Raw genomic sequence first — 24,452 nt, forward strand, 5'->3', positions numbered from 1 at the left:
TATTCCCCCAAAAAGAATGGATTGATTTTGTTTTTGAGAAAACGATGGAGGAGGAGTGACCTGAAGGAGAAGGCATCCATACACTACCCTCACACAAATTCAAAGTTGATTGAGAAATGGTTTATGATTTTTTTTATTATTATTATTTTTAGAGTGGTTTATGATTTTTTAGTTATCTTTGAAATTGACTCATCTCTTTATAATTTAAGCGACACTAAAAAAAAAAAAAGGCCTTATAATCTGTTACATATTTTGGAACATGTTAAGAGTTTTATTAACTTGTGTTTAATTTAATCTCATAAAAATATTTCAGTCTATTTAGTTTTTAAGAGGTGTGGTTATTATTAGGTTGAATATAAGTATTTTTAACCATTATCATTTTAAATAAATTAACAAGCCAAAAACATTGTAGAAATAAAACGGGAACGATAAAATTAAGACACCAAAATCTCTTTATTATAAGAAATTACTAATTTGAGTATATTAAATTATACTATAAATTAGCAAGTTAAAAGCGTTGCGGAGATCTAGCTCCAAATGATAAAATTGAGACATCAAAATCACTCTTTTAGAAGAAATTATTTATTCAATTTAATAGTGCGATATGTATAGTGCATTTAAAAAAATAATAAATCTATGCAGCCACATTGTGGTCACCCACAATCTAGTTTAATGGGAAAATTTCAATTTAGTTTTTTAAATAAAAATTGGATTTAATTATTTCATTGTATTCTCTACATTGTTACTCCCTCCGTCCCACTGTAAGTGAGACCTATTTTTGAGCACGGAATTTAAGAAAAATGTATTTTGTGTGTAGGTGAAAAAGTGAAAAGGTGTTTAAAGGGGAAAAAATTACCCAAAAAGGAAAGAGTCTCACTTACAATGGGACGCCCAAAATAGAAAGAGTCTCAGATACAGTAGGACGGAGAGAGTATTTTTTGTAATCTTTTTGCATATTTTATTTTTTAATAAAAAAAATGTTACAAAAAAATATAAAAAAATAAATACAATATAGAGAATATGAATAAAATAATTAAATCTTATTTTTATTTTAAAAAAATAAATTAAATAAATTAATTTTTTTTCTATTTAATTAATTTGTCGGTGACCACAATGTGGCCCTTGAGATCAAAAAACAATAGATAACTTCTATAAAAAAAGGGGGGGGGGTAATTGCCCCTAAATACATTATCTTTCCCCATTTTCTGGAATTGCACATCACCTTTAAAATTCGTCTCATAATACATAACCTTTCTTTTTCTTCTGGAATTGCACATGGTCAGCCAACCACCAACCGGAAAAATGACGTGGATGCCGGAAACGCCATATATACACGCCGAAAAAAAAATTGATGTGGCAGCCATGTAGGATTTTTTTTTTTTTTTGCTATTAAATTCGAATTTCCAGAATATAGAATTAAAGCATTAATTTTTCAAATCTCCAATTTTCCCCTAAATTCCCTAGTTTTACAATTTCCCATTTTTTATAATTGCCCTAGCGTCCAGACTTGAATTTTGATCTGCTCCACAATTGCCCTAGCGTCCAGCGATCTGCTCCACATTGCCTTAGCTCCAGCGATTACACCAACACCAAGAAAGGCTCCAGCTCCGGCGATTACACTTGCTCTAGCGATAACACCAACACAAACCAGCGGCGAAGGCTCCGGCGCACGCGACGAACTGGCGACCAATGCTCTGGCGTACGGAACGAACCAGGTAGGGAGATGAACCTGTCGCCGTTGATTTAACTTAAATTGCAATCTTTTCCCTAACATCAACTGCTAATTTGCATAGATTCCACAAACTCAATTAAAGCGAACAAGCCGACAATTTGAATTATTCATTATGCATTTGACGTGGGTTGCTTTCTTTATCCAGGACCTATTGTGCTGAAAACTTAGTTGATATAATCCTTTTTTGGCTGGTTTAAATGCATTTATTGTTGTCGTGTTGTTGATTATGGTAGAACTGCAGGGGTGATGAGAAATTGTTGTTTTCGTGAGATTTAGTGAGGAAAGGTTGCGATCAGTGATATCAGGAGGCCAACCATCGGGTTCGGCGCAAGCCGATAAAGATCCGTATGTTCGACAATTTGTTGCGAATGGGAAAATTGTAAAACTAGGGGATTTGGAAAATTAATGCCTTAATTATATATTCTGAAAATTCGAATTTAATAGCAGAAAAAAATCCTACATGGCTACCACATCAATTATTTTTTTTTACAGCGTGTATATGTGGCGTTTCCAGCATCCACATCATTTTTTCGGTTGGTGGTTGGCTGACCATGTGCAATTCTAGAAAAAAAAATAAAGGTTATATATTATGATGCGGATTTTAAAGATGATGTACAATTTTAAAAAATAAAAAAATTACTCCCTCCGTCCCGGCTTTTGGTATCCAATTGAGAACGACACGGATTTTAATAAAGTGATTGATGTGTTGTGAGTGGAATAAGGGTCCCACATTTTATGTGAGAGTTAAAATAATTAAAGTGGAGTAAGGGTCCCACCTACTTTTACCAAAAATATAAATGGATACTAAAATATGGGACGGCCAAAAAAGAAAAATTGGATACTAAAAGCTGGGACGGATGGAGTAATATATTTAGGGGCAATTACCCCTAAAAAAATATTAGCAAGTGAATAGAGAAGACTAGAAAAGATTTTTCAATAGGTGGAAAAAAGGAGGAGCAGAAAGCGTGATTACCTGTTAATTGTCGTCTATTCAAAACCGCGAAGGGTCCCAACATCCAACCACCACGCCGCGCGTCGCCCCCACCCGCCGCCTGGGCGCGCGTGCAACACTATCCCAATAAATATAGGCATCGCTGCTCCCATCAAATGCTCCCAAGAAAAATGTTGAAACAACACACAGCAGCTTCTCCACTCGCCATAATGAGACATGGGTAAAACTGCCAAGTGGTTGCGCTCACTCCTAAGCTCCAAGAAGTCCGAGCAGCCGTCGAGGGAGAAGGAGAAGAAGAAGAAGAGCAGGTGGGCCTTCTCGAAATCCGCTGCTTATAAGTTGAAGAATGAGGACCCATATCTTGATGCTAACAAGCATGCAATAGCCGTCGCGGCGGCCACGGCGGCGGTAGCTGAGGCTGCTCTTGCTGCCGCACACGCCGCGGCTCAGGTGGTCAGGCTCACCACTGCCGCCGGAAGCGGGAGGAATGTTCCCGCCTATGACAGGCGGCGCGTGGCCGCGGTTACCAAGATTCAGTCTGCCTTCCGAGCATATTTGGTTAGTTTAGTTATCTACACAGTTATTTTTCCTTCCTTTAATTAATTTTTGCTGTATATTTGTTTGAATTGACGCCTCCTTGTGTAGGCCAAACTTTTTTTTTTAGTATGGAACATCTACAATAAATCCTTCACAAATTTGGTCGTATATTTGTCAATTTGATTCTAAAAAAAAAATTGTCAATTTGACTCCCACTATCTTACTTTGATGTTTGATCAATATAATTTTATACTTCTCCTTGGCATATTTAGTTGCATAATTCGCAGGTTTCAACATTACTAGTTTGTTCTTAATTCTTATGCTTCATTATTTCCAGCTTCCAACCACATATGCAGACAATACTACTAGGTGGTCTTGCAATTTTCATGTAGTTTATATATAGTTTCAAGGTTACTGCAATTTGCATGGAACTGTGATTGATTTGATCATCTCCTCCTTCACTAGAAAATCCATTTCTGCAACAAGTTGTGGATAGTAAAAATTGGGAGGCAATCCTTGTGAAGAATTTCAACTCTCATTTACTTTTTTTTTTCCCCTATTCTGTTTGTTGTGTCATTGTCTGTAAACAGTTGGTTGTCGAATGGCACCGATGACTGGCTTCTGGGACAATAAATTCTTCAGTGGTGGGTTAACGTAATTATCGATGTAATTTACTTTCAGAAAATTGTTCCCACCTATCCCTTACTATTTCTAGTCCTTTCACTAACTTCACATTTTCTTGCTTTGAGTTTGTAATGTCTTCCAACAGTTGTTTAAACATTTTTAGAGAGAATAACTGACTTAAATAGACTTTCTATTTACTATGCTACTTGTTGGAGGCTTATTCTCTAAAGCAGTTGGATGAATGATGAACTCAAAGTTAAAGCAGTTTGGTAAAAGCTGGATACTGTTATTTTATATTGCATCATAATACCTTTGGAGTTTGGAGCTTGCCTTTAGTTCCTTGTGTTGTGTACTTTCTCTTGTTTTAATATATAATTAAAGTTGTCCGCGATTATCAATTCATACAAATCAGCTAACCGAAGTCTCTACATTTCAAATTGATGAGATGCTGATTATGTTGTTTCTGATTTGAAGTCTTTATGTATGAATACGAGAAGGAAGGCTTTTTGATTCTTGGTGGCTGTGTTGTAGGCTAGGAGGGCATTAAAGGCACTTAAGGGGCTGGTGAAGCTTCAAGCTCTGGTGAGAGGCCACATTGTCCGAAAGCAAAGTGCAGATTTGCTTCATCGTATGCAAGCAATGGCCCGAATTCAGGCACGGGCCTCTTCACATAGATCTTACGTATCAGATTCTTGTAAGGCAAACTTCAGATTCTCCAACTATCAATCTTCAGTAAGTAGTCTAGTTTCCTTTTGATTTGCACAAATTAAGAATACTTGTTTTCTCATGTTCAATGGTACATTGCTTCACTTCGCCTCGTCTCCACAAGTAGCCTTTTAACACTTGGTTCATACCGTTGCTTACTGCAGGGAGCTGTGAATCCGAGAAACTATCATCAGTGGTCGGATACTGGTAAACACGGTGGATACATCACCACCAAGGTAAGTTAACTTCAACTTTTGTAGCTTATTGTTAGCCCAATATTCATATGGGAAAGAAAACTAGTGCACTAACTATGCCCTGATGGCATCAGCCATCGCGCACGAGCAATATTGGCAGCAGAGACATGGCGTCTAATTGGTTGAACCACTGGATCGAGCAGTATTCATGGAACAACCGCCGTGGAGATGATGATGAGAGAAGTGACAAGATACTTGAAGTCGACACATGGAAGCCCCGTGAGAGCACGACCAGAAGAGCCTCTCCTGCTGCACAAAGTTCATCAGCAACGGGGCAGGAATGTCTGAAAATCATCTCCTTGCCCAGACTCTCAGCGAAGCTCGAGAAACCGGATCCTAGTATATCCTCATCAGCAAAGGAGGTGGAGCAAGTTGCAGTTTGGACAGCTGAGAGTAGCCCTAGACCCAACACCAACCTCAGAGGGATGTTTACTCCAACGAGAAGCGAGTGTGACTACCTCACTCACCCCAACTACATGGCCAATACAGAGTCATCTCGGGCTAAACTTAGGTCTCAGAGTGTTCCCAAGCAGAGGATGCAGTTGGATGAGCGTTCTTGGGAGTCGGATGCCATCTCGGAGAAGGGCTGTGCTGTTCGACCCAGTCGTGCTAATGTAAACAGGCAAGGCAGTCATGCTCGTGTTAACGTTGTTAGCTCGTCGTATGGCTACAGATTTTAGAAGCTGATTATTACACGAGGAAAACTGCTGCTCGCAATCTGGTAAATTAGTTAAAATAATATTTGGCTCAAAGGAAACAAGGAATGTGTGGCGTTTCTTGTTTCTTGGAGCGTAGTGTCTTGTATTTATTGTTTGACGACATGGCAACATCGAATACAGATTATTTCAAGCGATTTCATGTATATCTTTTTGTGCGTTTCATTGATGTAGTTGGTAGAGTTTGCAAGTCAACATAAACAATTCAAAACATTTCAATCATCTGTCCAACTAATTCAACAAGATATCATGACATGTCGTGTAAACAATACATGATGCTTCTCTCTTAACTTTGACGAATAAATAAAAACGTGAAAAGGAGATTGAGTTCAATTAGAATATGCTTCATTAGAAAAATATCGCCACTACAGTGGATTCAGAACTGCATGAAATAAGAAAAATTGAAATAAGCTATGAAATAGAGTCTATAGATCTTCTTATTTTATATTTGGATTTCTTTCTATTGTTGATGTTGATGGTTCTATTTTTTACTTTCTTTGTATTCATAATTGGTACTATATTTTATTTTTTGTTTTCTATATATGGTAAGAATAGAGAGATGATGAGGATTGAATCTTGGATCTCAACTTTAACCCAAAGAGTCTTGTTTTTTTTTTTTATGAGGCAATTAGTGTTACTAAAGGGGAAATTGGCATATTATCTAAATTTTCTTTTACAATAAAACTCTACGTGCTACTTCTTCCTGCTTAGTTGACCATGCCACAAAATCTTAGAACAAGTATGCACAAAAATGTTACACAATTTGTTAAAGAATATTGGACTAATTAAACCAAAACCATAATAATATATAGTAGTACTAGTATATGTTTTCTTTTATTGACGAAACCAAAGTTGTTTGATTTTCTTATTCTGCTCATGCCCATGAAAGTATGAACCACGGTGTATATGCGTTTCTTGGATGTAATTGTGGAGTTCGCAACTTAACAATAAACAAACGGAAAAAACTAATTAATCCACAGCCACATCAATCCATAATTATGTTACTTCCATTGGTTTGGGAATAAATTTTAAAATTACACATCAAATAATTTAACAATTTGGAAACCGAAGCCTTGGTGTCTATAATCTTGTTGACAGAGACTCATTGATGGCAAGTAATGAACAGAATCGTAAAAAAAGTAGATGACAAGAAGAGGTAAATAAATTAAAGATAAGCAAGAAAAAGCATTATTATTAGAAAAAGAAACATGTTTATACATACACCATAAAAACTCTGTTTTCTTGGACAGCATCGCAATCTCCATCTCCATAACTGCTGCATTTCTTCATATTCGAATCCCATCATATTATTAGAGAGAGAGAGGAGGAAGAAAGGAGGACATATCTCTCTCTCGATCGAAACTTTCTCTCCTTTCTGCCCCCTCTCTCTCGCTGACAATATGAATATCGAAAATGTCACGCCAATATGAGATCTTCATACTACTAATGTAATGCCCTTTATATAAACTAGGAGTTTAGTTGTTTTCTTCATAGCGTAGATTTCAAGTTGGGCCTAGATTTGCGTCACAATAAAATCAAATTCACTCGTAAGGTTATTTGTTTTCTTTTTTCCAACGGCAACTATATATACTCATCATTGGTTCGATTCCAATTTTTAAAATTCAGATACGAAATTTTATAATACGAATACAAATATTTTTTTAAATTTGATTAATTATCAAATACGGTTCGAGAATTACGATATTCGATTCGATATTCAAAAATATTCTATATATATATGAAGTAATATTTATATTTTAAAAAATAAAGAATAAAATAGATATATAATTAAAATAAGCAAAAAAAGAATATTTATTTAGATGATGATGATAATATATATATATATATATATATATATATATATATATATACACTTGTCTTCTCATAAGCTTTTAGTTCCATTCAGATAACATATTTAATTTAGACCAAGCTACCAAATACAACCTATAAATTAATTTAGAAATTGGACTAAAAAAAGATAATGATGAGATAAAAAAGTTATTACTGAATCAAATTCGAAAAAAAGCATGCTTTCTACAAACAACCTAATCTATGTATGTAGGAAAGACCGCTCAGAAACAATTATGCAAAACAAAGTAACAATTAGAATAGAAACACCACATAAATATATATATATCATCCCAATCTAAACTCTGAACATAACATTGCAGCTTTCAAGTGGCATCACAGTTCCATTTAGAGGTCGGGACACAGCTCAAGTAGCGGCACCAATGGCAACGCTCATACGCATTCACTCCTCGAAACAGCATCACCAATGCAACGCTAAACCTGTGCATTTGAACATCACATGCATTAACACAAACGCTTCTGCAACGAGTTCGGAGCTCTAGATTTTTTAAGGTAAAAACGATACACACCCGACAATCAGCAGTGCCAGAGAGACAACGAGCAGCACGTACTGGTATCCCTTATATTTGGGCGTCACACCACGAATCCCAGCTGCTGGATTGTGGCGTGCTAACCACGCAAATTGAGGACGAGGGAGGAGGATAAAGCCAAGTAAAATGCCGGTCAGGAATCCACCAATATGAGCAAAGTTATCCACATAAGGAAGAATCCCAATGCCTAAATTGATCACGACTATCACTATGAGCGTCAATAGTGCAGCCACCTGCAAAAACCAATGAAAATAATCATATCTTACGACTCAATTCTATTGTAGACAACAAGAAAGATGAACATCACCCGACCTTGTTTGTATATATCGACCAGTTTGTGATCAACTCTGAAAGCATTGCTCCGAGAAGCCCAAAAAGTGCACCAGATGCACCAACAGAGATACTGTTCCGTATGAACAACGAAGATAGTACACTCCCACCAAATCCAGATAACAGATAGATTATGCCGATGCGTACTGGGAGAAAGATATCATAAGTTACTTATAAAGATAGTGTAATATAAGATGATTAGCTAAAGAAGCACTAGTTTACTAGTAACACTTTTGAGGTGATATCATCTCATAGCACTTACCAAATCCAAAATTCTGCTCAAGGCGTATACCAATGAAGACGAGACTCAGCATATTTGCAAGCAAATGTATTAGACCAGCATGTAACCAGATACATGAGATAAGCCTCCAGCCTTGGTGCTGATGCACTACCTTATCCCAATTAAGACCCCCAAATCTCTCCAACCTTCAAAAGGGCAAAGGTTTAGATTCAATACTAATATTTTCAAAAATTTTCATTTTCCTAGTTCCCATGGCCATGACCAGACAATGCATGCATCATTTAAAAGAAAACACAAGTTCGAGACATAAACGTCTAGCAACAACAAAAACGTAGACATCTCAAAATACTACTCCTATTACAAGCATGAATCTTCAAACAAGATGGATTGAATCCAGAATCAAATTAGACTCCCAATGGTAAATGTCATGTTAATGTTGTGTGATACCAATTCTGCCATCAAACCCACAATCATAATTAGACTAGCATCATGAATTATGGATATCTTCAATAAAGTTTCAACCTTATTTACAGGTTTATCCAAAAACTTAGTCAACCTATACTATCACTATTCACTAGGTAAACTTATTTTTGTAAGCTCCAGAATAAATCAAACATAGGTTGAGAAATAATTGAAGCTACAAGCATTTGAGTAGTAGCAATGAATTGGCAACCAACCGTCTCGTAAGGACGAAACAGTGGTTGGGCAAATAGCACCAGAATTCTCAATTTCTGTTTTTGTGATCAAAGGAAAGGGACATTAAACCTTTTTAGCCAACAACAAAAGATACCATTTCACCCATTCCCTAACAAAAAGCAGGACCATCAACGTTCTCGAAAATGTCTTCTCGAGCACCATATTTATATTAAAGGTATTTAAAAAAGGCAGTTACCAATTCATCAAGAAAAAGAAACAACAAAGGCGAAGAATTAAGACTTGGAAACACTCACTGTCTCAGAGTCCGGTTTCCCACCAAAAATTGAGAAGATATTACGAACACAAATCAAACTAAAAATTGACCTTTCATCCAACTCACAGCAAAAACAAAGGATACATAAAAAGGTTTCATAAATGTATAAACAGAAATCACCTGAGAGGGAGAAGCAGACAACAAAGATACAAAAAGAAACAATTTTTGCATAACCAAACTAAAAATTGAGCTGATTCTTACGTGGAAGAAGAAGGGCCAAACAGAGGATTCTCTCCGAGAGGCTGAAAGGAAAAGCGGCCAAGAAACCTGGCGACGCACTTGTGATCATCGCCGCTGCTTCTGATACGCTTCGGACAGTTATTGAAATACATCACCACGACGAACATCGCCACGTTGGCAGCCACGACAACCGGAACCAGCCATGATATCCAGTTCCTCTCTCTCTCTTCAATCGCGTACGCGTCTTCAGCTGAGCCCTTCACCGCCCTGCTTTCGATGTCCTGCCCCCTCATAGCTGCGGTTTCTCTTTCTAATATATTTACTGAGATTTAAAGTGAAACTGTTTGATTTATTGGCGTTAAATCTTGGCTGTTATCGTGTTGTGAAGTGGGATTAGTGGGTTTTAAGAGAGGGAGGGAGAACGTGCACTGTGCCATTGTTGTGTTGTGGCCTAGAGAGAGAAGAGGTAGTAGTCATCTTATTTGAGTTTATGCGCCACGAGGTTTGGATCACCTGTGTCGGCGTCCATGATACTCCGTCCAACTATGAGGACAAAGGGATAACGTGGGTGAATGCTATTGGGTGATCCATTAGAATGTGGTGGGACTGCGAAGCAGAGATGATGGGCTAAGCGGTCGAGATTTCGAGAGTAACTGACCCAGTTTCCATTTTCCAGAGCTACGACTTTGACAGTTCGCTTTGCCAAACCAGAGTAGTGAACTAAATAAATGACCATTTTAGGATAGCTAAATAAATGAACAATTATTGTACTAAATCTTAAATTATTTATCTTGTCTCAAAAATATTTTAAATTATTACATCCACAAAATATGACCTGTATTTTCGTTTATTCATGAAAATATATCTTAGCATATTTTTAGTAACAATTTGACTAATTTTTTGGGCCCTTTCTCTTTTCCTTCACTAATTTTTTTCGATACTCAGTAACTTAATTAATTATTTTTACTTTTCTTAATTTGTGGGTCCCTTTCTTAATTTGTGTCACGTTCGCTTATGTCATATTTTCGTGGACGGATGAAGTAATAATATTAAGGGGTTATTGCCGGAAAATACTCATAGTTTAATTTGCCAATTTTTTGATTTATAACATGACCTTATAATTTGACCAAAAATACATTAATTTTCAATTTAATCGCAATTATAACATGACTTTGTAGCTTGACCAGAAAATACATCAATTTTTAATTTAATTGTAATTATAACATGACCTTTTAATTAATTTAGTACAAGGGTTAAGTATCAAATTCCCCCTATCGATGACGTCCATATCGCGTACAGGACCCTATAGTCAGGGTAAGCGCTGTTTACTACCTCAACATGGCAAAATCGAACCAAATTTCCCCCCCCCCCGCCACTTAATGGAGCTTAACATAGTTAGAAATAATTTTTTTTGTTTGTTTTTAATTAAGGTGGGCCCCAACTCGCCTTCTCTCTCTCTCAATTCCGACAGGGGGGCATTTGCTACCGGTCATTCTCTTCTCCACAACTCAGCTCAGTCACCGGTGCTGCTCCATCGCCCCGGCGAGAAGCGCTGCCACCGGACACCCTCTTCTCCCTGACTCGACCCCAAACACAAGACCCTCACCCACAGGCATGAACCCTACGCCGTCTCCTTCCTTGGCGACGGCAAGACTTCGCCGCCTCCCTCACTGTGTCGTTGCCGGAGAATCAAAGGGAGGCGGTGGCTCGTCGCTGCTGCTTCGTCGGAGTTGAGAAAATGGAGGAGGTTCGGCAGCGACTTTCCTCGAACGAGGGCGGCGCGTGGTCCCGATCGCCGAAGATCGAAGGGAATGGAGTTTTGATTTGAGGATCTAGGGTTTGAGGGGATAAAGGCGGCGACGCTGTCACTCGAGATACGAGCGGCTGGAACTCAGAGGCGAGAGAGAAAGGCGAGAAATGGGGGTGGATGGCAACGTAACAGGCTCGTCGGATAAGAGGACGACCCTTCACCGGAGGAGGGTTGCGGCGGCCGGATTTCAGTGAGGGGGAGAGAGATATGGGGCCTATTTTAATTATAAAAAAAAAATCTAACGGAGTTTTTACGGTGTTAAAAACGTGGAGGGGAAATTGGTTTGATTTTGCCACTTGAGATAGTAAACAACGCTTACCCTAACTATATGGTCATGTACACGATAGGGACGTCATCGATAGGGGGGAATTGGTACTTAACCCTTAGTATAATAATATCAAAATTTAACATTAAATATTTTAAATTTTCTTTATTTCTCACAATATACTATATATACACATTTATATTTGATGAATATACATCTATATGTAAATAATTAATTTTATATTTCTCAAAAGCGTACATTATTTTTTTTTTTCAAAAGCGTACATATTATATGTATATGTTGCAATATATATATATATATATATTGTATATATATATATATATATAATATTTATCTTCTTAATTTTCAATAAAATTAATTTTAAATTGAGTTTGAATTGAGACATGCACATATATGTAAATTATAAACGGATTCGGTCATTGATTTACATGTTTGCATAATAAGGCACAAATTCTATAAACTGGTTACTTTAAAACAAAATATTATTTTACGTCTATCAAAATAATTAAAATATTATTTTTATTTTATATAAAATAAATCTGTATATTTTATTTATATAGGGAAAAAAATAAGTATATTTTTCATTTCTACAAACTTTATTTGTTTCTGTTCGTCCATTAATAATAATAATAATAATAATAATAATAATAATAATAATAATAATAATAATAATAATAATAATAATAATAATAAATTATGAAATTAGTAATGCATAAATGAAGCATTTTGATAAAGAACAATAGAGATAATGAGATATGATGTTAAAATATAGTATTAGAAATCTTTAATCATGTATCAAATTTATAATAATCTCAATCGAGTGAAGACTTCATATAAATCTCAATTGAGTTTTTTTTATAAGATTTCACCAAAATAAAACTTATACAAGAAGAAGTTCTTGCTCTCCAAATTAAAAATCTACATTTAATTGGCGGAATGATTGAGACTAATACAATTTGAATTGCTTTGTCAATTTAATTTGATCAAATTTATTTAATTAAATACTTGGTCTAATTAATTTAATTTGAAAAAATAAATTGATTTGATTAAGTAAATTATTTCTTCAATTTAATTTGATTATAAAATAATATATTTTGCATAAAATTTTAAAAATAAAATTTGGATTCAACATAGATTTTTTTATGAAAATTTATCAATTAAATTACTAAATAAATTAATACAATTTAAATCTCGTATCAACTTTCTTAAGCTACACACGAGATGATTTTCAGAACTTAGTTATGGTCTTTCAAACTTCGAACGAGATAATGTTCACGAGTCAATTTTATTCCTTCAATTTTCAAACGGAATGATGCTCGAAACTTAAGATTTGAAGATATTGTTCACGGGTCAATTTTATTCTTTCAAATTTCAAACGAAATGATGCTCGAAACTCAATTATGATATTTCAAGCTCCACATGAAATAATGCACAAAAATTTGTCAATATTTTTTAAGCTGCATACAAGATAATGTTTAGAAGTTAGTTATGATCTTACAAGCTCAAGATGATAATGATCTTTAAAGCTACACACGAGATAATTCTTGTAACTTAATTGTGGTCATTCAAAGTTCAAATGAGATGATACTCACAAGTTAAATTTGTTTTTTTAAAACTCCAAACAAGATTATTCTTGGAACCCAATTATAATATTTGAAACTAATAATACATAAAAGTTTGTCAAAAAAATTTCAAGTTCCATACAAAATGATGTTTACAAGTTAGTTATGATATTAGAAGCTCCAAATCATACAATCTCACAAGTCAACTTTGATTTTTAAAGCTCCAGATAGTGATGTTAGAAAAAATTGACGCATAAAAGTTCATTTTTTGTATTTTAAGATTTAGACGAGATGATACTCAAAAGTCTGATGTTCAAACGTTAGTTGTCGTCTTCCGGGCTTTAGATGATGATATGATCTTGCATGGTTCAGAAGGGATGATGCTCAGATGAAATAATCTTCAATATCGATACATTTTCTAAAACATTATTAAATAAAAATTTATATACAAAAAATATTTATTATTCTAACAAAAGGTTAGCATTTAATTGAGGAATATGATTCGAATTAATATAATTTCGACTATATTACCTCAAATTAAATAAATTTAAAAATAATTTACATATAAATAATTATTTATATAAAAATAATATCACATAATTTAAATAATAATTTCCCGTCGAATTTCGATGGGTTACCCACTAGTATATTATAAACCCATAACTAAATCATAGCATAATTGTGAATTTCCATCTTGGCTCTCCTCCGATGCAAAAAAAAAATAGTAGGAAATGAAAAGTACGTTAAAACTTACGCCCAAAATAAATAACTAATGCATCTGAAACGATTTTGCAGTTGTAAGAGCTTTCAAGAGTAGTTTTTAAATGTCACTATAATTTTTTCACGTTTGATTTAACTTTCTTCCTAGAGATATTCATTACATCTTAATATTTTTTTAATCCATATTATTTAATTTATCATATATGCTACTGTGATATATATCCACTTCGAAAATTAATCATATTATAGCACTATACGTCAGTGCCTCCAGGTTTTCTTCCGAAATGGTGATCAAATAATTCATTTCTAAAAGTAGTTATATACGTCCGAGACTATTTCTCTCAGCTAATGACTCGACGTCGATGAAGAGAGGAGGATAAGGTTATAATTACAAGTGGTAATATATGGAACTAGCTTATTCTTAATTGTAAATTTAAAAAATAGCTTATGATATAAAAAATAAAAAATTGACCATTTTTTAATGTAAAAATACAAAATTATCTCTAACATTAAAATTTAAAAATGTAAATAAAAATAATTAAATTCTATTTTATTTTAAAAATAAATTTAATAAATTTATTTTTTTTATTTAATTAGTTAATGATTGGTCACAGTGTGAATGCATAGTGTTTTCTTTTTTTTGAATGCATAGATTTATTATATGGATTATTGATGAAGATGGCCACGTAATATAAGAATGTAGTAGAAATATTCTAGATGCGATGACGTGTAAGTTTGGGTGGACAGATGCTGACGTGCAGCTGGAATCATCTCAACCGTAGGTAGAGATATATGCGGCAAAATCTATTCTGTGGTTGTTGAAAGTATCATAATTGAATGAGTAGAAAAAAATAAATAAATTTTGGACTGATTAGTGTATTACTATGTACTTAGTTCTGAGGCGATATTCGTTTTATCACATCTCCATTTTCAGTTTATAGGCTAACGATTGTATGAAAAAAATCATATTTGAGCTTTTAGGGCATGCTTTGCAGCTTTAGTATAGTACTCCCTCCGTCCCGATAATCTTGTCCCCTTTCTTTTGGGCACGGAGATTAAGAAGTGTGAAATTAGTATTGTAAAAAAGAAGGCCCCACATATTTAACAAAAAGTAAGTATAGCTTAATTATTCTTGTAAAATTATCAAAACTGAATTCTGTAAATTAAACAACAAAAAATCTTCAAATTTCAACAAGAAATTAACGGCAAGAACAGAAAATACAACAAAATTCTGCAAATTTCAATAAAATCTTCATCCTCCTCAACAAATTTCAACAATTCATTCTGCAAATTTTTCATCATCTTCTGTAATCAAGAACAGAAAATGCAACAACCAAAAAATGCAACAAAATTATGCAGATTTCAACAAAATCTTCATTAAACAAGAATAGAAAATATCTGCCGGAAGAAGTAGAAAGAGAGGGAGATGAGGCGGTGGAAATTGGAGAGGGCACTGCGGCGGCGGCCCTATGGCTGTACAGTCGCTGGAATCGAAGGGGTGCACTGTTGTTGGCATCGGAATCGAAGGGTTGTACTGTTGTTGGCGTCGCCGGAATCGAAGGGCTCTGTGTGGCGAAGGGCGGTGGTGGTGAGTTGCCACCGTCTGAGGGGAGAGAAAAACACAGGGAGGCTTGGGCGGCGCCGACGGAACAGAGGGGGAAGGGGGAAGGGGGAGACGGTGCCGGCGGAACAGAGGGGGAAGGGGGAGGCGGCGCCTGTGAAGTTACAGAGGAGGAAGAGGGAATTTACAGAGGAGGAGCCGGTAGAACAGAGGTGAAGGGAGAGGCGGCACTTGTGAAGTTATAGAGGGGGAAGAGGGGAGCGGATTTACAGAGGGGGGAAGAGGTGAAGGGAGCGCGCGGCGCCGGTGGAGCGAATTCAGATAGGGGGAAGAAGGTCAGTGGGAAGGCGGCGGAGGCGAGAGGACGGAGGTGGGAGGGCGGCGAAGGTCAGTGGGAAGGCGGTGGAGGCGGCGAGAGGCGAGAGGGCAGAAGTGGGAGGGTGGCGGAGGCCAGAGGGATGGAGATGGGAGGACGGCGGAGGCGAGAGGACGGAGGTGGGAGCGCGGCGAAGGTTAGTGGGAAGGTGGCGAAGGCGAGAGGACGGAGGTGGGAGGGGCGGCGAAAGGTAGAGATGAGGGGGAGGCAAGAGAGTGTGGAGAGAGAGAGAGATAAATTAGGGTTTAGAGGGGGGAATTAATTAGGATAGTGTTTAATTAGAAATTAATTAGTTCATAAATTTTTTCTAAAAATGAAATGAGACAAGATTATTGAGACAACCCAAAAAGAAAAGTGGGACAAGATTATTGGGACGTAGAGAGTACAATCTTTAATGTATTTATATATCCATCGTTTTAAATTTTCACACTAAAAATTACTCTCACTATTTAGTTGACGTGTATTTCTTTTCGAACCATTTTTTTGGAGATACAAGATATATGTATATTACACTTTAATAAAATTAAATGGTAATAATGTTATTATAAATTAAATCAAATATTCAAATAAATATAAGTAGTAATTAAGTAGGAGTATAACCTAGTATATCCACTTGAACCGGTGAGCTCTTAGAAGGAGACGGAGCATATATATAATCTTCCAGCTTTTTATACTTTTTTTGTCTGCGCAGATATCAAAATCTTCCTATTTTTAGTACTTCTTGTCTGCGAATGTTTTTTTCTGGGCACCCTTTATTTTCTATTAGTTGAAAAGCTTTGGAACGGCAACTCTCTGCTTAAAAATTAGCTATACAGGCCCATGAAGCCTAGTTAGCCTTGAAGGCCCATTTAGGCCCAACCTCTATAACAATTGCAATCTTTTTAACTTATTATTACTATTATTTTAGAAACTATCCCTTATAGTATTTAAAAATCTTATTCACATTCAATATTTACAAAATACTCAATCATTTAACACATCACCTATGATGGGATCTTTTTCTCTGTTCAATTTTGGTGGATTATTTATACACATTTTCAATTATTTCTTAAAATGCGAGTAATTGAGGGTATAAGAGCACCCACAGTGGGTGATTCGAGTCACCCACTGCTATCGGGCCTCCCACTGCAGCTTGCGACGAGCCACGATCTCTTTCAATCAACGCGCATGTGTGACACGCGCCTATTAAAAAAAATCGAATTTTAAAAAAAATAGGTCATTGCAGCTATTTAAAAAAAAATGAAAATAGGTCATTTGACCTTTAGAATTTTCCTTTTCCTTTTTTTTTTCTTCCCCTTCCTGTCTTCTTTATATACTCTTCTCCTTCATCTTCTTCTATCCTCTTTCTCAATTTCTCTAAAAAAAAATGGATCCATACAATCCAAATTGGTACGACCCAAATTGGGTTCTCGACCTCTCCGGCGGAGGCAATTATCATCCCGACTTGGCGGGTATCAATTTGGAGGAGGAACCTCGTCAAAGCGGCGAGGAGGAGGAGGCACCGTCCGCCCACAGTGCCTCAAAACCCAAGAAAGGAGGGCGGCGGAAGGCTATGGCCTTCAAAGAGAAGGAGCCGACTCCTATGCCGGAGGAAGGAAGGGCCGCTCGGCACACCTACACCCTGGAGGAGACGGACCTTATTCTCCGAATTTGGACAGAGGAGACTAACGATTCCATCCGGGGTGTCGACCAAAAGGGCGAGGCCTATTGGGGACGGATTCTAGAGCGGGTGAACGCCCTCATCGGCATCAACCTCAAACCACGCCAAATCAAGGGACACTTCGCCCGATTGAGTGCGGAGGTGAAGTTGTGGGAAAATATCTTGGTGGAGACGACAGCCAAGTGGCCTTTCGGCCATTTCGACGACATGATCCAACAAAAGACCCAAGTTATCTTCCAAGCTAGGAGCCCAACTTCCGGCCCCTTCAACTACTAGAATGCATGGAGGATGCTTCGAGTTAATCGGAGGTTCAAGTCCATGTACCTTGAGGGCGACGTCCATTCCTCCAAGAGGACGAAGGCGTCGGAGACGGACGACTTCACCACCTCGGCGTCGGGCGAGGAGATCACATCTTCCCGGCCAATTGGAAACAAGGCGGCGAGAGCGGCGAAATGGAAGGGGAAGGCGTCGCAAAGCTCGGAGCTTCCATCGCAATACAAGGAGAGGTTGGATAGATCGGATGACAAGTTGGAAAAAATCATCGTCGAGTACGCCAAGAAGAACGAGCTGAAGAGGGAGATCCACGATGATCGGATCTTATTCATGAAGACTTCCGACATGACTCCAGAGCAGCTAGAATGACACAAGCAACGGGTGGCGGAGATCCTAGCTCAGTGAAGGGGCGGTGGAGACTAGATAGGTTTTAATTATGTAATTTTTACTTATGTTTTTAGGTTTTAATTAAATAATTTTAATTATGTCTTTAGATTTTTTTAATGTAATTTTTAGGATTTTAAAATTAATGAAATTTAATTTTGAAGTAAATTGTGCTATTTAAAAAATCAAGTCATCTATCAAGGCACTCCACTGTGGGCTCTTGACCCATTGTGATTCCCCCTTCTATCACGTCACCTATCATGTCATCCCATTGTGGATGGTCTAAGTTATTACCGGGAACTAAATTTATGAAATTTATAAGAAATTTTTTATACTATCAGTTTTGTTTGTAGGGTCAGTATCAAGTATAGGTAAAGAAGGGAAATATATAAATTATGGAATGATTATTATTATTATTATTGAAGAAGCGTTTCAACATTTGGTGGCAACCGTGGCATGTACTGAAATTTCAATATGATCTTTTTCGTAACTATAAAACAAAAAATACTAGCTATCTACCTTAGAAGGTATGTAACTGTACAATGATAAAATAGCGAATTTATATATTTAGATAATCAAATTGGTTATGATTTTAAACAGAGGAGCAGATGTGTCAACTCTACGTATACAAATTGAAAGAACTTGTACATGATTCTTAAAAAACTAACTTGTGCATTAATTATTATAAAACTGTACAGCCTATATTTGACGTTGAGAGCTGCCGATTAAGCATGTTATTATTTGGTGATAGTTAATTTCATGTTTTCATTAATTTGTCGGATGCTAAATTACAACGAGTAATAGATGATCAGGTTATAAATCTATACAACATCTATGCCACCATATAAACTCTTTATATTTCATGCTACCAAATGACTGTGAACTCAACCAAATGTAGTCCACGTTTTCCATTTCAAATTTATCTTTATTTGATGCTAATAAATTATTACGTGGACTTCACCAAAATATAGTCCACACTTTCCATATTTTAAATATAGCGGTTGAAGATCGATAGGTAATTATTATAATGTTAGTATAATTGTTCACTAAAAAATGTAGTTTTCTTAATTTAAAAATAACATTTTTAATTTTTAACTTGGTTCTCCACCTTATATAACACAACCATTTTCAAAGTACTAATAAAACCAGACCTATGTAAGATTGAATAATCAGTAAGAGTTCGGTTGATTATTGATTATATTGGCAAAAACTATTTATTTGATTAGAGAAAATATATCATAAATTTGATGTGGATGATTTTATGCGCTTCCTTTTTTTTTTTTTTGTGGCTCAGCTTAACTATGAAATAGAGGTTTAAAAGCCCATTATTTGATTTAGGGCCAATATTAATAATATAATATATGTGAAATATATCAAATATGGTGACAGGTTAAAATAAAATTTTAGCATTGAAATAGACATCGAGACCGAAGCATGACAGAGCTGAAAAAATAGAATAAGTAAATCATGATAGAACGAAGTCAATCCTAAATGAAGTAAGCCCCAAATGAGTCAACCTTGAACAAAACTGACCTTTAGGGAAGTCAGTCCTGAAACATAAGATAATGATGAGGAGTAGGGATCTCATCAGCGCAGAGCTCATGAACATATATAAATTGTGTGGTAAACTAACAACACAATCTTTTAATAATCACAGGGTAATAAGCCAAAGCACGGAAGCCTTGGGAATGATGCGCATGCGCAGACTTAAAGCAAGAGACCAAGCTACATGGAGACGTCGTCTGCGCAGGACCTTCACACAGCACTATCATCAAGAATATGTCCAGGAAATGAAGAGAGGACAACATCATGTTATGAGCTCCAAACACAAGTGAGGAGTACTAAGAGAGACGAGACCTGCGCAGGCAAGTATGATACCAGCCTGCGCTGTCATGCGGAGCCCGTAGTATTTAAAGCTGCAAAGTTAGTTAGCAAGGAATATTTTTTCAGATAATGACCCTCGTTTGTATCACAGCATGAAGAGTGCGTGAGTCGTAGTGGAAAGTCGAATGTACCATTTGCCCTTGTAGTGAAATAGAAAAGTTATGTGTTCTAAAGTTTTGAGTCTGCAAGAGTTTACGAGTTTCTTCCGTTTTCTTTCACAACATAGGTGATCTTCGACGCCTTTATACGTGTTTAGATTAGGTGTTGGTGTAAGGCTTCACCAGATAATTATTTTGAACCAAAAAAGATCAAAGGTCAAACCTAAGAAAGACATTTAGCATACAACCCTGAAAAAAGAAATTGTCAGCTTTGAAACACAAAAAATGTTAGGTCCCGAAAAGTCTAGAATAGGTGTCTGGGGGTGGGGGAATACACCTATAGGCTGTTTTTCAAAACACAAAACATAACAACCTTTTGAAGTTAACTGAAAGAGAAGACTTCAGTTAAACAAAGGTTGAAAACTGATACTGAAGATCACTTCTGTAAAGAGATAGCAGTTAAGCACGCAACTTTAACTGATATTCACATAGATAAGAATGTAAGAACTGAAAGCGATAAAAGACAAATAAATTTTTATGTGGTTTGGAACAAGTTCCTACGTCCACGGTCAGTTGATCACATTGGGTTGGATTTCTCGCTCATTCTTAGCACGCTAAGACACAACAATGCCTTTGCTAGCGCTGGCTAAGATCTCTTGGAGTCAGAACACTGGTCAGAACTCCGTTATACTCAAACACTCTTTTCACTTAGTTGAAAAGAGGTTCGAAATACCAACTAGATCACAGAGAACAAGCTCTCTGTAATCGAAACTTAGGCTTTGGATATACAGTGTATTTGCCTAAGGATCTAAGAGAATGTAGGTAATCAGTAGTCTGATTTTGGCTTTGTGAATTCTCTTCTTCGATTCAAAGTTTGATGGCTTTGAATGGCTGAGTTGCAATTTCGGCAGCGCTTCAACTTGTGCTTTTGAATCGGTGAAGATTGAAGTGATCTTCGATCTCTATTTATAGGAGAGGTCTTGAATAGATCCGTTGGCGGAGATGGTCTTCAAGAATTCATCTGTTGTGAGAGTAATTTGAATTTGGGCTGAGGCTTCGCCACCATAATTACGCATTATTATGCATATAGTCGGATATTACTATGCATATTTGTGTGTAACATTATGCACATTTATGTTTAGGGATGTCAATCCAGCCAGAATCTCGTGGGCTGGCCTGATTAACCCGACAATTCAAGAGAGTTAGGGCTGAAAAATTTCAACTTTATAAAAATTACAATCTAAATAGCTCGTAACCGAATAGCCGACACCCAATAGGATCGACCCAAAAATAACCAAAAACCCTATAGAGCTGACCCTAAAATAATGTATTCGCTTGATTATATGAAAATTTTCTTCATATTTGATTTTCAATTTCATTACTTTGCTAATGAAAATTAGTATAATAAAATATTTTTTCCAAAAGTTTATGAACTCTATTTTGATTCAATATTAGAAATTCAATGTTACTCATCATTTGACTTCTCTATATTTTTAATCCAGTACTTAACAGAAAATATTTAGATATAAAATTTAATAATAATAGCGCAAATAGCGTCAAAATCCATGAAGTTTGGTGCGATTCTCGTTTTTCCCTTGACCTTAAAATCTCACGTATAAATCCATGATCGTTGCTCTAATTATTATTTTTCCCTTAATGACGAAAAATGACGTTTTCCGGCCATTAATTAGATGGCGTGTCGCATACGTGTCATACTTATGCTAAGTAGATTAATTAAGGGCAAAACGTCATCGTTTTGCATCTCAATGCAAAATGTCACTGTATTAAAGGCAAATGCTCAATCCCAACACTAACCAGAAACACCTACTTTTTTATTTCTAGACACACAAGTGAAGAAGATAAGAAGAAGAAGTGGAAAATCCTTCCTCATTTGCAAGCCTCATGAGCAGCAACACCTCGTATGGGAGATGAGATCCTTCGATTAGCCTCGGATTGACCGCTACTGCTCATCATCAACACAGAATTTAGCCTCGGACTTGTCGAGTTCTTCGCATGTTAGGCCCTTCGATTTCAACACCACTGCGGATCTTATCCCCTCGTAAAACAGCGACCAAAACAAGCACAACTTAGTGTGATTTCATTCATGAATTCAAATATATCTGGTATCATGACAATTGTTCAGATTTAGAAATGAGAAAGTTTTGGGTATTTCTTCGTAAAGAACCCTAATTTGAAGAGGGATTTGAGTTGATTTTGATTTAATCCCCAAAAAACAATTAAAACGACGACGTTTGATGGTTTAATGCAACGCAGTCGTTCTAGTCACCAGAAAAATTAGTTTACGTGTATTTTTCGATTGCCATGTCAGCATTATTTAGATGGAAGTTTAATTTTATGGGAAGATTACAAATCAGATACAAGTTCACGGATTTGTACGGGAGATTTTAAGGTCAAGGAAAAAACGAGAATTCGCGTCAAACTTCATGGATTTTGACGCTATTTGCCCAAAATAGTACTACTACTTATTTAATAAAAATGTTGCATCTCTATATCTCTAAGACTTGCATGATAGTTATTATGTAAGTTGATATTGAAATGTTGCTTATTTACGCGTGTATTTGTACAAATATAATATTATCAAGAAAAATATATTATTTTTTTTTAAAATAGAATTTTGAGCCCGATTAACCAGATGGACTAGCCCGAAACCAAAAATATTTAGGATTAGGATTAGAAATTTCTAACCCAAAAAAACTTCAACTCGATTAGCCCGGACCCGAATAACCCGTAATCCGATAGGCTAAGCTGAACTATATATTTAAACATATAAAATTTTCTTCCAAGATATCATGTTCTGAAAACGTTCCTAGAATTTAATCTCCATCCTCTTCCTTCCAAAAATTCGATAAAAATTTGGAAAAAAAAAATAAGTATATCGATTTTTAAAATGAAATATAAGTAGATATGAACAATAATTGGCGCACAGGTAACATTAAATTCTAATAGATTCTACCATAATTTCATTTCCCAAATTATCATATCAAGATCTACGTTACTCCTAATATCCATCCATGTGCAACACTTTCTATTCCATAAAAGAAAATCCCAAAACATCATGTCCTTGTTTTTCCAAGATGGAAAAACGGCAAAATCTTTATACGTATAAAATTTTCATTTAGATTGTTTCATTTATGTAAGGGTGATATTCCCCAACTCTTTGCACGTACAACAAGCATGTAGGCGAAAGATTTTTAAGAATAATCCACTGTGAAAATAATATGTAACTGCTGATCCAAATCCAAGAAATTAAATAATAAAAAAAATATACATTTAGGTATTAATATACTCCCACATACGCATTTTTCTTGTACACAAAAATAGTCTTATTTCACATTGTGAATTATCACATCGTATTTTTTTTATATTTAATTATAAATTATAATTTTATTTTATTTTTAATTAATAATGTACCATTATTCTATTTTTTTTATATTAACACTATCTCTATAAATTGTATTTTTATTCTACTTACAAATACTTTAACAATTTTATTATAATCCATGTTCAATATGATATGAGTCTCTTTTGCTTGAGTATATAATATTTCATCCATATTTATATTTATGCATATTTTTTTTTTTGTACGTCTTTAAAATTTATGATTACTCTATTTTTGAACATTATCATATGTATAATTTTATTTTTGTAATTTTATAAAGCGGTGAGCTTCTTTTTGACACGAGATTTAAGGAAAATAAGATTATAGTGTAAAAATGTGTGAGACCACATTGTTTGTAGTGTAAAATTATTTTCAAAAGAAGAAATGTACCACTTTCGTTGGGACGACTCAAAAAGAAATACGCACAGCTTTGGTTGGGACGGAAGCAGTATTATTTATTTAATAATACTTTTAATGTAAGATCATTTTATTACTATTATTTTTAATATTTTTTTATTAAAATTCGTATTGCGGTGAATTATATATATTTGGCGTTTAATGTACTTCGACATAAGTTGAAAACTGGTGCAAGGTAATTTTATCAGAAGCATGATTAATATTGCAGCATGTATCACAAATCAGTAAAACACACGCGCCAAATCACAAGCGTGGGGAAAGTAATTTCAGACACTGCACACGTACATTGGTAATAGCGGACCCCACGTCGACCCATCTCGAAATCTTGCAAACGCGATTGCCATATATAAAATTCATTTCCTTTTTCCCAATTTTCGTGCA

General features: G+C 35.6%; 2 protein-coding genes across 2 annotated transcripts; one reads left to right on the forward strand and one right to left on the reverse strand.

Moving 5' to 3' along the window:
- The first annotated feature begins 2,682 nt into the window (after window positions 1–2,682).
- LOC131014569 (protein IQ-DOMAIN 24-like) lies at window positions 2,683–5,666 on the forward strand. Its single transcript, XM_057942579.1, has 4 exons — window positions 2,683–3,242; window positions 4,377–4,577; window positions 4,715–4,786; window positions 4,879–5,666. The coding sequence occupies exons 1-4, from the start codon at window positions 2,901–2,903 to the stop codon at window positions 5,482–5,484; spliced, it is 1,221 nt and encodes a 406-aa protein (XP_057798562.1). The 5' UTR covers window positions 2,683–2,900; the 3' UTR covers window positions 5,485–5,666.
- A 1,839-nt stretch (window positions 5,667–7,505) lies between these two features.
- LOC131014570 (RHOMBOID-like protein 2) lies at window positions 7,506–10,340 on the reverse strand. Its single transcript, XM_057942580.1, has 5 exons — window positions 9,662–10,340; window positions 8,512–8,675; window positions 8,232–8,395; window positions 7,899–8,152; window positions 7,506–7,809 (listed from the first exon to the last, which is right to left on the reverse strand). Exons 1-5 carry the CDS (start codon window positions 9,931–9,933, stop codon window positions 7,695–7,697), a joined length of 969 nt encoding a protein of 322 aa, XP_057798563.1. The 5' UTR covers window positions 9,934–10,340; the 3' UTR covers window positions 7,506–7,694.
- Between the last annotated feature and the right edge of the window lie 14,112 nt (window positions 10,341–24,452).

The sequence above is a fragment of the Salvia miltiorrhiza genome, chromosome 3 (genome assembly GCF_028751815.1).
Source record: "Salvia miltiorrhiza cultivar Shanhuang (shh) chromosome 3, IMPLAD_Smil_shh, whole genome shotgun sequence".
Lineage (NCBI taxonomy): Eukaryota > Viridiplantae > Streptophyta > Magnoliopsida > Lamiales > Lamiaceae > Salvia > Salvia miltiorrhiza.

Coding starts and splice junctions, on each gene's coding strand:
- LOC131014569 (XM_057942579.1), top strand. CDS start 2,901: ATGGGTAAAACTGCCAAGTGGTTGCGCTCACTCCTAAGCTCCAAGAAG. Junction 4,578..4,714: donor TCTCCAACTATCAATCTTCA/GTAAGTAGTCTA, acceptor TGCTTACTGCAG/GGAGCTGTGAATCCGAGAAA. Junction 4,787..4,878: donor GTGGATACATCACCACCAAG/GTAAGTTAACTT, acceptor TGATGGCATCAG/CCATCGCGCACGAGCAATAT.
- LOC131014570 (XM_057942580.1), bottom strand. CDS start 9,933: ATGAGGGGGCAGGACATCGAAAGCAGGGCGGTGAAGGGCTCAGCTGAA. Junction 8,396..8,511: donor TGAGCAGAATTTTGGATTTG/GTAAGTGCTATG, acceptor TCTTTCTCCCAG/TACGCATCGGCATAATCTAT. Junction 8,153..8,231: donor GGTCGATATATACAAACAAG/GTCGGGTGATGT, acceptor TGGTTTTTGCAG/GTGGCTGCACTATTGACGCT.